General features: G+C 40.0%; 2 protein-coding genes across 2 annotated transcripts; both read left to right on the plus strand.

Annotated features, from left to right (window-relative positions):
* Positions 1-1,232: 1,232 nt before the first annotated feature.
* LOC139472366 (bolA-like protein 2) lies at positions 1,233-3,839 on the plus strand. Its single transcript, XM_071254835.1, has 3 exons — positions 1,233-1,361; positions 2,260-2,354; positions 3,432-3,839. Exons 1-3 carry the CDS (start codon positions 1,299-1,301, stop codon positions 3,532-3,534), a joined length of 261 nt encoding a protein of 86 aa, XP_071110936.1. The 5' UTR covers positions 1,233-1,298; the 3' UTR covers positions 3,535-3,839.
* A 127-nt stretch (positions 3,840-3,966) lies between these two features.
* LOC139472165 (tigger transposable element-derived protein 3-like) lies at positions 3,967-5,595 on the plus strand. Its single transcript, XM_071254542.1, has one exon. The coding sequence runs from the start codon at positions 3,967-3,969 to the stop codon at positions 5,593-5,595; it is 1,629 nt and encodes a 542-aa protein (XP_071110643.1).
* Positions 5,596-13,551: the final 7,956 nt, after the last annotated feature.

The raw sequence follows: 13,551 nt of genomic DNA on the forward strand, positions 1-13,551 counted from the left end.
TAATAATAACGTCTTAAGCGCAGCAATTGTTAGAATTTGGGATAACACTTTCTCAGGAGAGAACAGATTGTCGTATTTTTTTGGGTCGAGCCTCGTCCGCCAGCAAATAAAGTCAACGATCTAACCCACTTCCACAAAAATGAAAGTCCGACAACTGGTAGTCTAGATCACGTACTTCGTGTACCCCTCTGACAAGAGTAAAGCGACACGGCTCCAATGGGCGAAAGCTATGACCACACAATGCCATTTAGAAAGAGGTCAAATGCAACAAAAAGTTACATTTGGGATAGCATTTTCTCAGTAAAGTACAGATTCTCGTACTTTTTTGGAGTCCCGTCCGTCCACTCCATTTTTATAACACGTTTTTTTTTTTATAAAGTCAGTTAACACCTTTGCCGCGGGAAGATTCACTCGATCATACATGACTAGGTCAGCTTCATCTTTCTTCAGCTGCGGTTATTAAAAAATTCGATCGTTTCCGAGGCCAAGCGACTCGATCTAAGTCCTAAATTATTTAACAATGGTTCCAAGTGTTTTTTAAACTTTAAAATATCATACGCCCAAATGGGTGGGAGCGCGTGGTGAAGCAAAATATGGTACACAGCCCAGAAACCAACCTCACCACCCGCGCCAGACCCTGTTTATAAATGGACCAACGCCATATTTTTTTTAGATAATGTCTTTTTTAATCCATGAAATAATATATTCAACACCGTAGTCAGTACAGTTATGACGAATCCCAACATGACTTTTAGACAACTGGGACGAAGGGCTGATCCAGCAATTTAAATAAGGGAGGGGTCCAAAATACCAAATATTCTTTCAGATAATTTTACTGTGTATCCGCTTATGGGGATAATCAGTTTCAAAATAGGAAAGAGAAGAAAAGCGAAATAGCTTTATTCGGGAACGGACTTTCCTTACAAGGTTCAGTTATTTTACGTACGCTTCATATACTTGCTTGTCCGTATTTTACTTGGTAGGTAAAGGGATGTGACGTAATGAAATCTTTAAAAGTGCTATTCCCAACTTGATACGGATAATGTATAGTTACTAAATATAATATTGCTTGTAACACGGATAATTATTTATCTTGGGAGAAGTCATAATAAAATAAGACGAAATTATTATTTTGCAAGTACAAAAACGTTACTATTGTTCATACTTTGATGCCGATCATGGATTGACAAGCTTCGTAAATCCCAACTTTGTATAAACTGATTAACAGCCATTGTTAGCTTTTTACAAAGTAAACTTTCAATAATTTTTCTTTTGAATTTTCAATTAATTCAGATCAGATGTCTAATATTCAACAGATCGTGGAAGAAAAGCTCAAGAAAGAACTTGCAACGACGCATTTGGTATGTGTTTCAACTAATTTATTGCCGTTTTTTCACCGAACAAGTGACAGTTCCGAAACCTAGCGGCAAAACCTATAGCTTTGAACGGGCACCTGTCACCAGCTTGTCACTGGCGTGCGTTTGACATGCATGTGTCAGTCGTGCCTACGATGCTACGTACTGTTATTATCACGGTCCGCATTTTACGCTAAATTGGAAAATAAGGAAACAGTAAAACATACCAGAAAATACACCATACAGTACAATTGCAAGTGCATTTATTCCGTTTTTGAAATGGCAACGGTCGATATTGTACTACAGTCTGTCGTAACAAGCAGAAGCAGACAAGCATTCATAATTGCCATAGTCAACCCTCCAGAAAACTCTGTACTCAGTACTAAAGAAAAGGATGCACTTCCACCAGTAACACATTTCTCTGAGGACACCCAACCAAAGGATGGCAAACATGGGCAAACATGGATTCTAGACCTGACAAGAGATCCCAACCTATCCCTTTTGTTTGCTTGTTGTTTAATGTTGCACATTAATGATGACAGGAAGAAATGGTGTGAAACCATTATTGTAATACAAGACATTGATCAGTGTAGTGTGAACAGTGTTGGCCTGTGTTCGAACTACGCTCTTGCAGCAATGTTGATTCCTTTATCATTGTTAGAAACTAGCACTAGACCTGTAGTCCTTGCCAAACATGCCCAACAGTTAAGGTATCATAAGGACTAGAAGAAATGTGCCTTTTTTAAGTGTTTTGTTATGTTATTATTATAAGAACTAGTGGACTGAAAATGTTAGTTTCAAACGCTGATTATATTGTAATGGTTATATCAAGTATAACTGTAGGGTACATGTATTGATATGATGATCAGACATTATTTGTGACCGACATTTGTCTTCTTTCCAGGATCTTGTAGATACATCAGATGGGTGTGGTGCTAAGTTCCAGGCTCTTGTTGTCTCACCACAGTTTGAGGGGAAACCTCTCCTGCAAAGGCACAGGTTAGGCAGACATATCACAGCATTAGGTCCAGCTTTCTGGACTTCTTTTCAAAACTATGTTAGGATTGTATTTTTCTATTTTAGTTTGTAAATTACTTAAACATGTTTTTGAGTTAACTGGTAAATGCTAATGAACATGATTAGTTAAGGTTCCAGATAATATGTTTTGCCACTGAGTATGTACAGTAAACTACGGTTATAACAAACTCAAAGGGACCACTAATTTTTGTTCGTAATAACCGGGGGCGGTCGGGTAGCCTAGTGGTTAAAGCATTCGCTCGTCACGCCGAAGACCCGGGGTCGAATCCCGACATGGGTACAATTTGTGAAGCCCATTCCTGGTGTCCCCCGCCGTGATATTGCTGGAATATTGCTAAAAGCGGCGTAAAACCAAACTCACTCACTCACTAACCGTAGTTCGTAATAAGCATATATACAGCAAATGGCCGGGACGAATAAATAAGTTTGTTATATCGGTCAGTTCGTTATACATGTTATGAACGTGTTTGTTATAAACGTAGTTTACTGTTCTTACATGTTATCATTCACATAGGGTATTGATAGTTTTTCATGGGTATTAATGCATTTTTCTCCCTTGGGTCTAGACCGCTTGGCATATTGGACCAATTTGTGGGCATTTTGAAAATATTTATGTTTGAAATGCTGTTTCAGGTGACTTGTAGTATGTATCTGTTAGTGTGCTGCCCCAAGTGTGCAACACGTTGCATTAACTCACAGCAGCAACATCCCTGTCTAATTAACTAGGGATGTAGCACCTCTATTATGCATTATGTATGTGTGATGTCTTCTGTCAGTAGATCAAGATCTGTATGCAAGTTGAAAAGGATACTTTGGGTAATTACGTAGAGAGTTGTACAATTAAATTGGGGTTTTGAAATTTTTTAAACCCACATTTGTACATAAGCAGCACAAAATTAATTGGGTCATGGTGATCTATTTTACATATGTTATGCAAGTAAGCAGTTTTTCTGGATCTCTAGTCAATCCTAGGCTCCCTTTCATCTTATGCTGAATAGTCAAGATAATATGTAAGATATGTTTATTTCTCTTTTCCAGACTTGTGAATACTGTGATTGCTGAAGAAATGAAAACTATACATGCCTTCCAAATGAAAACATTAACACCAGAGCAATGGGCAAAGCAACAAGAACAAAATTAAGCAACAACTCCTGAACTTCTCTGACCTCATGACTTCTGCTGGACATCATGCTGCATTGTCTGAAATATTTCGTCGCCCCTAGCTTCTACGTGTCTGTCCATGGATCTTGCTCTAGCTTCTTGTTCTCTTTCATTATGTCCACTGCTTGAGCTAGAGTTCGAACGTCCTTTTGATGACTACCTGTAAGTTCGAGTGATCTGCTGCTTGCATTTCGTTCCACAAAACAATTTTGTGACCCCTGCCAGTTAGGATGAGGAAAAAACAGTTGAGCTTATGAAGTCTTCGCTTTATGAAGTCCTAACTTTATTTCCATAGTGATACTAATTATGAATTAGCAAATTAAATATTTCATACAGACAGTTGATTTTTTTGTCATTCCTGATTTGAAAGTTCTTTTTACATACACTTGATATTTGTGTGGTATATTTGAAAATGAATATGCAGAAGAGAAAAGATTTAACTTTAGCCGATAAGGTTCGAGTGCTGGAAGCGCTGAGTCAGAAAAAGTCCCAGACTTCTTTGGCAGCTGAGTTTGGTGTGTCCCAGTCTCAGATCTCAAGGATTGGCAAGAACAGAGATCTAATCATGGCCAGGTATCTGCAGACTGACAATTCCGACCGGAAACGGAACCGAGACGGAAAGAATGTGGATGTAGAAACAGCCCTGCTTCGGTGGTATGGCCAATCTCAGGCCAGTTCCGCTCCCCTCAGTGGACCAATTTTGATGGACAAAGCCAATGAGCTTGCCGTGAAGCTGGACGCGAGGGATTTCATCCCGACCACCGACTGGTTACAGGGGTGGAAAGATCGTCACAAGGTTGGCTTAAGGAGGAGTGAAGTGAACTGTGAATCTGACGCAGACTGTGTAGAAACATGGGTGAATCAGATGCTGCCGGGAATTCTCAAGGAGTTCCACCCGGACAACATATACTGCTGCAAGGAAACGCTGCTGTACTACAAGACCCTGCCCCAGTCAGACTCCACGGACTCCTCCAACCCTAGAATGACTGTCCTCCTCTGCTGCAACATGTCAGGGAAGGACAGAATGGTCCCCTATATTATTGGGGTGAGGAAGGAGTACGAGAAGAGCGTGATGCCGCCCTGTATTGTGAACAGCGACAACGCTCTCATGACCAGTCACCTGTTTACAAGGTGGCTGCTGGACCTCGATAAGACTCTGGAGAGGGAAGATAGAACTATCTGTTTGGTGTTGGAGAGGTGTGTGGTGCACGCTATAGACTTTCCTCTCAACAATATTAAGTGGTACTACACACCTGCTTCTAAAGTGTTCCAGCTCCATCCTCTCAGCCTTGGCATTGTACGGAACTTCAAGTGTCATTACCGTAGGGAACTGTTAACAGTGTTCGGGCTCCTACAGGGCAACATTAACACCACCACCAGTGAGAACTTCTTTCATAACTTCAATATGACTGCAGCGGTGGGTCTGATCGGCGACGCTTGGAGGAAAGTGACCAGCTCGACAATTGTCACGTGTTTCAGTATGGCTATGTTTACGTCCGAGGAGGTTGACCCTGCAGGGGTGGAGTACATCACAGCCCCGGAGAATATGACAGAGGAACAATTCTCGGCATATGTTGATATAGATTCTCAGCTTCCGTGCTTTGAGGAGCCTGAGTACTTGGACACTCTTCCGATTTTATCCTGGAATGAATATGAACACCCACACAAGGCAGCTTCTCCGATAGCTAGTCTTGCCGACTCGGATCGAACTCTTTATGCAAGACCAGCAAAAGCAATAAAACTTGACACTGACTCTAAGCCTTCCATCAGGGCCAGTCTCCTTCAAGAAGTCACTGAGACCCGTCTGTCCAACGGCGTGGAGAAGAGTTTGAAGAGGCATCAGGAGGAGACAACTCCGACGTCAGATGCTGTCCCAAGTGCCAGTGAAGCGTTAGAGGCGTGTCGAGTCCTCCGACAGTTCTTAGAGCACCACGGGGTAGAGGACTTCAGTCCGTTCTATGAAATTGATCTACAGGTTCGATCAGTCATGGCTGCAGCAAAGAGACTGAAGCTCAGATCCAACCATTCACTCAAGTCCTGATTGTGTCATTGCTCACCAGTGTTGCCATTCATTGCACCTAATAGGGTGAGGCAGGAAATGGGTTGTTGCCCTTGATTGTTAAAAAAATTCTTTTCAGGATCTTCGTGTTATAGAAACAACTTGTTGGAAGTATTATGTTATCTCTTTCAGAAAAATATAAAATTCTCAGCAAACGCAACAGATTTTAATTCATGAAAATAGAATTAGGAGGTGTTACTCCTAATTTTATTTTCAATACTTGTTTAATATGAAAACAACTTATTTTTTTATTTTACAATATAACTGCCTCATTTTTGTAAATCTGTTAAGTGAAGGAGTTTTAACCTCCAATTTGTGGTTCAGTTGGAAATTAACATCAACCCGTCGGTCTGAGACAAGTCAATTCAGGCAGGACTAGTGACATTTCCTTGTGGACTCCACTTTTACCATGTGGTAGATGGCAGCTCTGTAGCAGATCAGTTTTGCGGACCAGTGGAAGTAAATTTTAATATTCTGACTATCCGTCTACAAAAACAAAACGAATCTCCACCCAGGGTTACATGTATCTGTTGAAGTAATGGGAGAAGGTGTTGAATTAAACTCCACATTACACATGTGAGAGAAGATACTGTTTCCTGCCTCACTATGTGCTGCCCATGCTAAAGTCATTGTAAATAATCAATGGACTAATATTTTTGCACTGTCACGGTTTGTTAACAAAGTCATTTAAATCTATGTTTTAGAGTTATTTGACTTTGTTCCCCTTTTACTTCATTTCCATATCAAAATTTTACGTTTTCTGTAAGTGTGAAATCAAAAGGTATATATCAGTGAACTGAAGTGATGTTTTCAGATGTATTCAGATGTTTTCAGATGTATTTTTCTGCTGTTTGTGGTGTGAAAATATGCATAGAACTATCAATGCTGACTTCAACATATTCAAGACAAAATGATTATTTGTTATATTGTCTGCAGAAGAAAAGGCAGGACATTGTCAGTATGAAGATGTTTGTAGTTGATTCTGGTCAGACCAGGGCCCACAATAAGGCAGGTTGGTATTATAAACTGGTTTATGAATCCTCAAAGTGAGCAATTTTGCAAAATGGAATAAATCAAAAAGTTACCCATCAACTATTGTTGAGGTTACAAGTCATCTGTATGAGAACATTTAGGTGACAGAGTCAATAGTTGGGAGTTGACTAAGTTCTGATAACAGATGTGTTTGTCTGTTCTGAAATATCTCACAAGATGTATTGGAAGTTTAGCAAGAATTTCACATTCATTGTCATGTCCCTTCCCTGTATTCTGAGACATCTCCGGAGATGTGTGATCGACCTTGAATAGTGTCAGGAGAATGGCAGAGTTATATTCCTTAGATTCAATATGGAATATTTCAGATTGTTTAGTCTTTCTGAGTTATTATGAAAGGTGTTGGAAGTTAATATTTGGACATTAAAGGGATTTATCTAGGATTTCAAAATAAGTGCCATTGGCAGGGTTAGAAACTAACAGTTTCGTCCACTAGTCCTTATAATGATAACATATGGCAAAACCCTTAAAAAGGGCCAATTTCTACTAGTCCTTATGATACCTTTACCACTGGGCAGTTTGGCAAGGACTACAGGACTACTGCCATTTTCAAAGCTGATTGGCAGGCAAAGTGGTAAAAAACCTGAATTTGTTCAACATGTTCAAGATTGGGATTCTTTTCAGTTCTTATTGTCTGAAATTCAAAGGTATTGTAACATTACATTCAAAGCAATAATGTAAAACAAAGCACTGTAACATCTCCCTGTATATTGGTCGTCCGTAAAATCTCTGAAGATCCATTAGTCATAAGTCATAATTATTAATGTATGTCATGACTTTGAATTTTTCTTGTTCCAATCTGGGAATTTTTACTGACATTTTCTGCAGACTGGGGGTTGAATATCGGCATCTAACCAGGTGAAGATGAATCCCTACAGTTGATATGAAGGAAGTGCTGGTATTCTCCTGATTAGGAATAAAGGCATCTTGTTTAGTAGGGACATGGGACCATGATGTTATGTTTATGTTAATTGGTTGAACCCCAGGACCAATCGCCAAAAATTTAAAGTAATAATGTATGAGGTAAAACATGCTTTACCATTATGAAACTTCAGCTTTGTTTAAGTGTACATTTCTCAGAATTCCTGATTTTTTTTATTCTTTGCTGACCAAACAATGAATGTGTTAAATTATTGTAGTTATTTGGAAGCACACTCACTACCTCCATGTTATGTATGAAACTAGTGTTTAGTCTAGCTTGTAGAAGTGAATGTTGTGGAGTTATCTCCCTTTGTTGTGATGGGGCCAATACAATTGAAAGTTATCTCCCTTTCTTGTTGATGGGCCAATCATTGAGAGTTATCTCCTTTTGTTGATGTGGGGCCAACACAAGCCACATGCAGGGGGAAATGTATGAATACAATTGTATACAGTTGTATTATCCTGCATGCTGTACATTTGACTAGGGTGGGTGTTTAAATACGTATGTTTATGCTTGTATTATTTGGGTGTTGGTGAAAAGTGTAGGAAGATGTCTCTGTTTGTGTTTCAGTATTGTTTTGCAGGGTTTTGAAATCCATCGTGTCCATGTTGAGCTACAGTTGGTGTCCTTGGGGCCGACTATTTCATCGGAAAGGGGATTGGTTTTCAGTCACTTAAATTGTGGTGATATTTTAACCATTTGGAATTTTTAATCTTTTTTTTCAGGAACAAACGTTTCATCCACTTTTCTAGAAATGTTTTTTTCTGTCAATTTATATCCATAGTTCCCCTTTCAACATTTATATTTGATAAAGATTCTGTTTTGATCACTGGACAGGTGTCCTACCCGATGTCTTAGAGTATTGGTATTTTCATCAAGCAGGACCTGTTACCATGATTAATAGAAGTAAAAAATTGTCTTTGAAAAAGACAACATTCGTTCTCCAACAATTTCCTTATGGGAAAATCTTTCCACAGAATATAGTATAAATACAGATCAAGCACTAATCAAAGACGGCAAAGTGAATGTGTGATGCTTGTAAGAAATGTTTCCATTGTCTCCACCTTGAAGCCTAGTCAGACACATTGATGAAGTAAGGAACAGATCATTCGATATTCTTTAGCCAGGGACTTTGAATTAATGTCAGATATTGTTTCAGCTACAGCTACAAAACTAAGATATTCTTTTAGTTTTAGATTTTCATCAGTGTGTAGTATAATCAATTTTTTCAAGAATTTGGGGGGAAAATTATTTATTTTTTATAAAATCTCAGAAACCCCCCACCTCTGACACTGATCGTACTCATTGCAGTTATGCCCTGTTTTTACCACTTCCTTATATGGACGTTGTACCTGCCCAGGTGTTTAGTTTCCAATGCTATCTTTGGGCCTGTCTTCACTGTAGTGCTATTACAATCATAGTATACTTGGTTTATATATTAATCCTCCAAATGACCAATTTTGCAAAATGGAATAGATTAAACATCTTATAGATTTCTCTAGGGTCACAGGTGCTGCCATTCCCAGGGTTTCGCTGAAGGGGTACATGTCCAAGACCTACATCACACAGAGTGATTGCTTTGTGAAACTGGAGAGCTTTATTTCATATTTGAAATACCTGTCATAAAAACTGTCTAACCATGCTGATTTGTTGTTCAAATAATGCTGATGACACATAGGCTTTTTATCATAGGGGTGCCGGGATTATTCTGGATAAATGTTACCTATACTCGAAAATCCTGGAAATAAATAATATGGCCTCAGGTTCAGCACACATAATTATTTTTTCACTTGACATGATGTTATGGAAAATAATGCGAGTCAGAAGAAAAGGTATGGCTTTCAGATAAGTTTCATTAATGTTTTCAATCACTGACTGGAAAAAATATCCTGTCTCAAACAAAAGTCCCAGAAATTGTCCGCCTTAATTCTGAATATTGGTCGGTCCCAAAAGCCTTACTGATTAGTCATTGATAACACAACCTGATGGGTTGCTGAGTATATTTTTTTAGGGGAACACTATATTTCAGGGCATTGTCATTTGCAGAAGCCTGAGGTCTTCCATTCACTGCCCGATGAAGGATGGCAGTTGAAAAGAGCGAGGGTTTCTGCAAATGATAGTGCCCTGAAATATAGCAGTACCGTTATTATAGCTAAAATGCCTAGAATTTGTTATTAGATTTAAATAAACAACAATATCGGTTTCGAAACATTTACTGCAATGAACAAACAACGAATGTCACTTACCCACTTTTACAAATGTGGAAACGTCATAGAAAAAAACAGATGACATCACTATTAAACATCAATATGACGTCACCTAACAACAGGTGTTATAATGGCCCATCGTCAAACAATATGAGGGCATAATCAAGTTACAGTGGCCCGCTCATTTCTGATAACATGTGGGCGGTTTAATGATAATTCTATCCATTTTAGCTATAATAAATATTATGACGTCATGAAATAAGTGACATGCATTTATAATGGCCACAGTACAATCCCACAGAAAGGTCACATGACAATCATAACCGTGATTTGAGAACACGGCAATCAAGTCAAGCTTCACATACAAGTTAGAGGCTTTGCCACCCACCTATGGCAAGCTTCTATACATGTATATCGAATCAAAGTTGCCTTTTGAACTTTCAAAATTACTGCTCATATTGGGTGTTACTGATCTAAGAACTTGAGAGGAATACATGTGTATTTGGCAGCCCCTGAAAGATTATGCTATTATAGAAACTGTTGCAATATTAATATGTTTTTCGTTTTATAAATGTTGTGTTTTTTTGCAATTAAGTTTTGGGGTGTGTATGGTACGTAATATATCTCAAGACTTCTAAAGTAAGTTCTTTTTCTTTCCGACATCAAAGGTATGAACTGCTCCCTAACTTATCATAGGCTTGACCAGGCCTTGTTGATGTTCTAGGAATTGACCAGGCCTTGTTGATGTTCTAGGACTTGACCAGGCCTTGTTGATGTTCTAGGACTTGACCAGGCCTTGTTGATGTTCTAGGACTTGACCAGGCCTTGATGATGTTGTAAGACTTGACCAGGCCTTGTTGATGGTGTAAGACTTGACCAGGCCTTGTTGATGGTGTAAGACTTGACCAGGCCTTGTTGATGTTCTAGGACTTGACCAGGCCTTGTTGATGTTCTAGGACTTGACCAGGCCTTGTTGATGTTCTGGGACTTGACCAGGCCTTGTTGATGTTCTAGGACTTGACCAGGCCTTGTTGATGTTCTAGGACTTGACCAGGCCTTGATGATGTTGTAAGACTTGACCAGGCCTTGTTGATGGTGTAAGACTTGACCAGGCCTTGTTGATGGTGTAAGACTTGACCAGGCCTTGTTGATGTTCTAGGACTTGACCAGGACTTGTTGATGTTCTAGGACTTGACCAGGCCTTGTTGATGTTCTGGGACTTGACCAGGCCTTGATGATGTTGTAAGACTTGACCAGGCCTTGTTGATGGTGTAAGACTTGACCAGACCTTGTTGATGTTCTAGGACTTGACCAGGCCTTGTTGATGTTCTAGGACTTGACCAGGCCTTGTTGATGGTGTAAGACTTGACCAGGACTTGTTGATGTTCTAGGACTTGACCAGGCCTTGTTGATGTTCTAGGACTTGACCAGGCCTTGTTGATGTTCTAGGACTTGACCAGGCCTTGTTGATGTTCTAGGACTTGACCAGGCCTTGTTGATGTTCTAGGACTTGACCAGGACTTGTTGATGTTCTGGGACTTGACCAGGCCTTGTTGATGTTCTAGGACTTGACCAGGCCTTGTTGATGTTCTAGGACTTGACCAGGCCTTGTTGATGTTCTGGGACTTGACCAGGCCTTGTTGATGTTCTAGGACTTGACCAGGCCTTGTTGATGTTCTAGGACTTGACCAGGCCTTGTTGATGTTCTAGGACTTGACCAGGCCTTGTTGATGGTGTAAGACTTGACCAGGCCTTGTTGATGGTGTAAGACTTGACCAGGCCTTGTTGATGTTCTAGGACTTGACCAGGCCTTGTTGATGTTCTAGGACTTGACCAGGCCTTGTTGATGTTCTAGGACTTGACCAGGCCTTGTTGATGTTCTAGGACTTGACCAGGCCTTGTTGATGGTGTAAGACTTGACCAGGACTTGTTGATGTTCTAGGACTTGACCAGGCCTTGTTGATGTTCTAGGACTTGACCAGGCCTTGTTGATGTTCTAGGACTTGACCAGGACTTGTTGATGTTCTGGGACTTGACCAGGCCTTGTTGATGTTCTAGGACTTGACCAGGCCTTGTTGATGTTCTAGGACTTGACCAGGCCTTGTTGATGTTCTGGGACTTGACCAGGCCTTGTTGATGTTCTAGGACTTGACCAGGCCTTGTTGATGTTCTAGGACTTGACCAGGCCTTGTTGATGTTCTAGGACTTGACCAGGCCTTGTTGATGGTGTAAGACTTGACCAGGCCTTGTTGATGGTGTAAGACTTGACCAGGCCTTGTTGATGTTCTAGGACTTGACCAGGCCTTGTTGATGTTCTAGGACTTGACCAGGCCTTGTTGATGTTCTAGGACTTGACCAGGCCTTGTTGATGTTCTAGGACTTGACCAGGCCTTGTTGATGGTGTAAGACTTGACCAGGACTTGTTGATGTTCTAGGACTTGACCAGGCCTTGTTGATGTTCTAGGACTTGACCAGGCCTTGTTGATGTTCTAGGACTTGACCAGGCCTTGTTGATGTTCTAGGACTTGACCAGGCCTTGTTGATGTTCTAGGACTTGACCAGGCCTTGTTGATGTTCTGGGACTTGACCAGGCCTTGTTGATGTTCTAGGACTTGACCAGGCCTTGTTGATGTTCTAGGACTTGACCAGGCCTTGTTGATGTTCTGGGACTTGACCAGGCCTTGTTGATGTTCTAGGACTTGACCAGGCCTTGTTGATGTTCTAGGACTTGACCAGGCCTTGTTGATGTTCTAGGACTTGACCAGGCCTTGTTGATGGTGTAAGACTTGACCAGGCCTTGTTGATGGTGTAAGACTTGACCAGGCCTTGTTGATGTTCTAGGACTTGACCAGGCCTTGTTGATGTTCTAGGACTTGACCAGGCCTTGTTGATGTTCTAAGACTTGACCAGGCCTTGATGATGTTGTAAGACTTGACCAGGCCTTGCTGATGTTCTAATACTTGACAGAAGCTAGATCTAGATTAACATCATAAGCCTATCTAAGGGACCGACCCATTTAATATTCTGACAGGGGTCTGGGAATATTTGTGAGAGAAAGATATTTTTTTCAGTCACTGCTCCATTACATAGTTTTTTTTGTTGTAAGGAGGAGATGAACAATTTCATTGTATTTCAGCACATCTAGTATGCCCAGCAAACAGTATTTTTGTGTATGTAAAACTCGAGGCAAACTTGTCTTTTTCCAGTAATTTCTGGAACAAAATATTTGTTTAAAAAAACATCCCACCAAAACATGATATGATTGGTCACATTTCTACAACTGCCAATGGTAAACTGAGTTTGATTCAGTGTTTTTTTACAGTATTTTTGCTAAGTATCGACAATTTGAAATATTGTGTTGCGTGTCCGCATTGTCATTCTGCTGTGCCATATCTACTGCTAGAAGAGTACTTGCCTTGTGTTTACTGTCGGAGTAGTCTAGGAAGGAGAGATCTGTGTGTTGTTGTCAGTCCGTCCAAACTATTTAGATTGTGTAGATGAAATTTTATTGTATTTCATAGTATTGTGTCTGTATGTGTAGCAGTGTTTTACAGACTGAACTTTGTTCTCACTTGAGGCATTATGTGGTTGATCAAATCAAAATCAAAATCAAAATGCACTGTTTTTACACAACTAATGATATTGAATGTAAAATGTATAGTTTATTAGTTATTTTGTAAAGCTGAAAGTTTTAGTTAAGCTGATGCAGAATAATTGAGAGAGTAATAAAATCATATCTTTTAGTCTGATAGAATACCT

Source organism: Haliotis cracherodii, unplaced genomic scaffold (assembly GCF_022045235.1).
Source record: "Haliotis cracherodii isolate W230 unplaced genomic scaffold, xgHalCrac1.p SCAF_24, whole genome shotgun sequence".
In the NCBI taxonomy this organism is placed as follows: Eukaryota; Metazoa; Mollusca; class Gastropoda; order Lepetellida; family Haliotidae; genus Haliotis; species Haliotis cracherodii.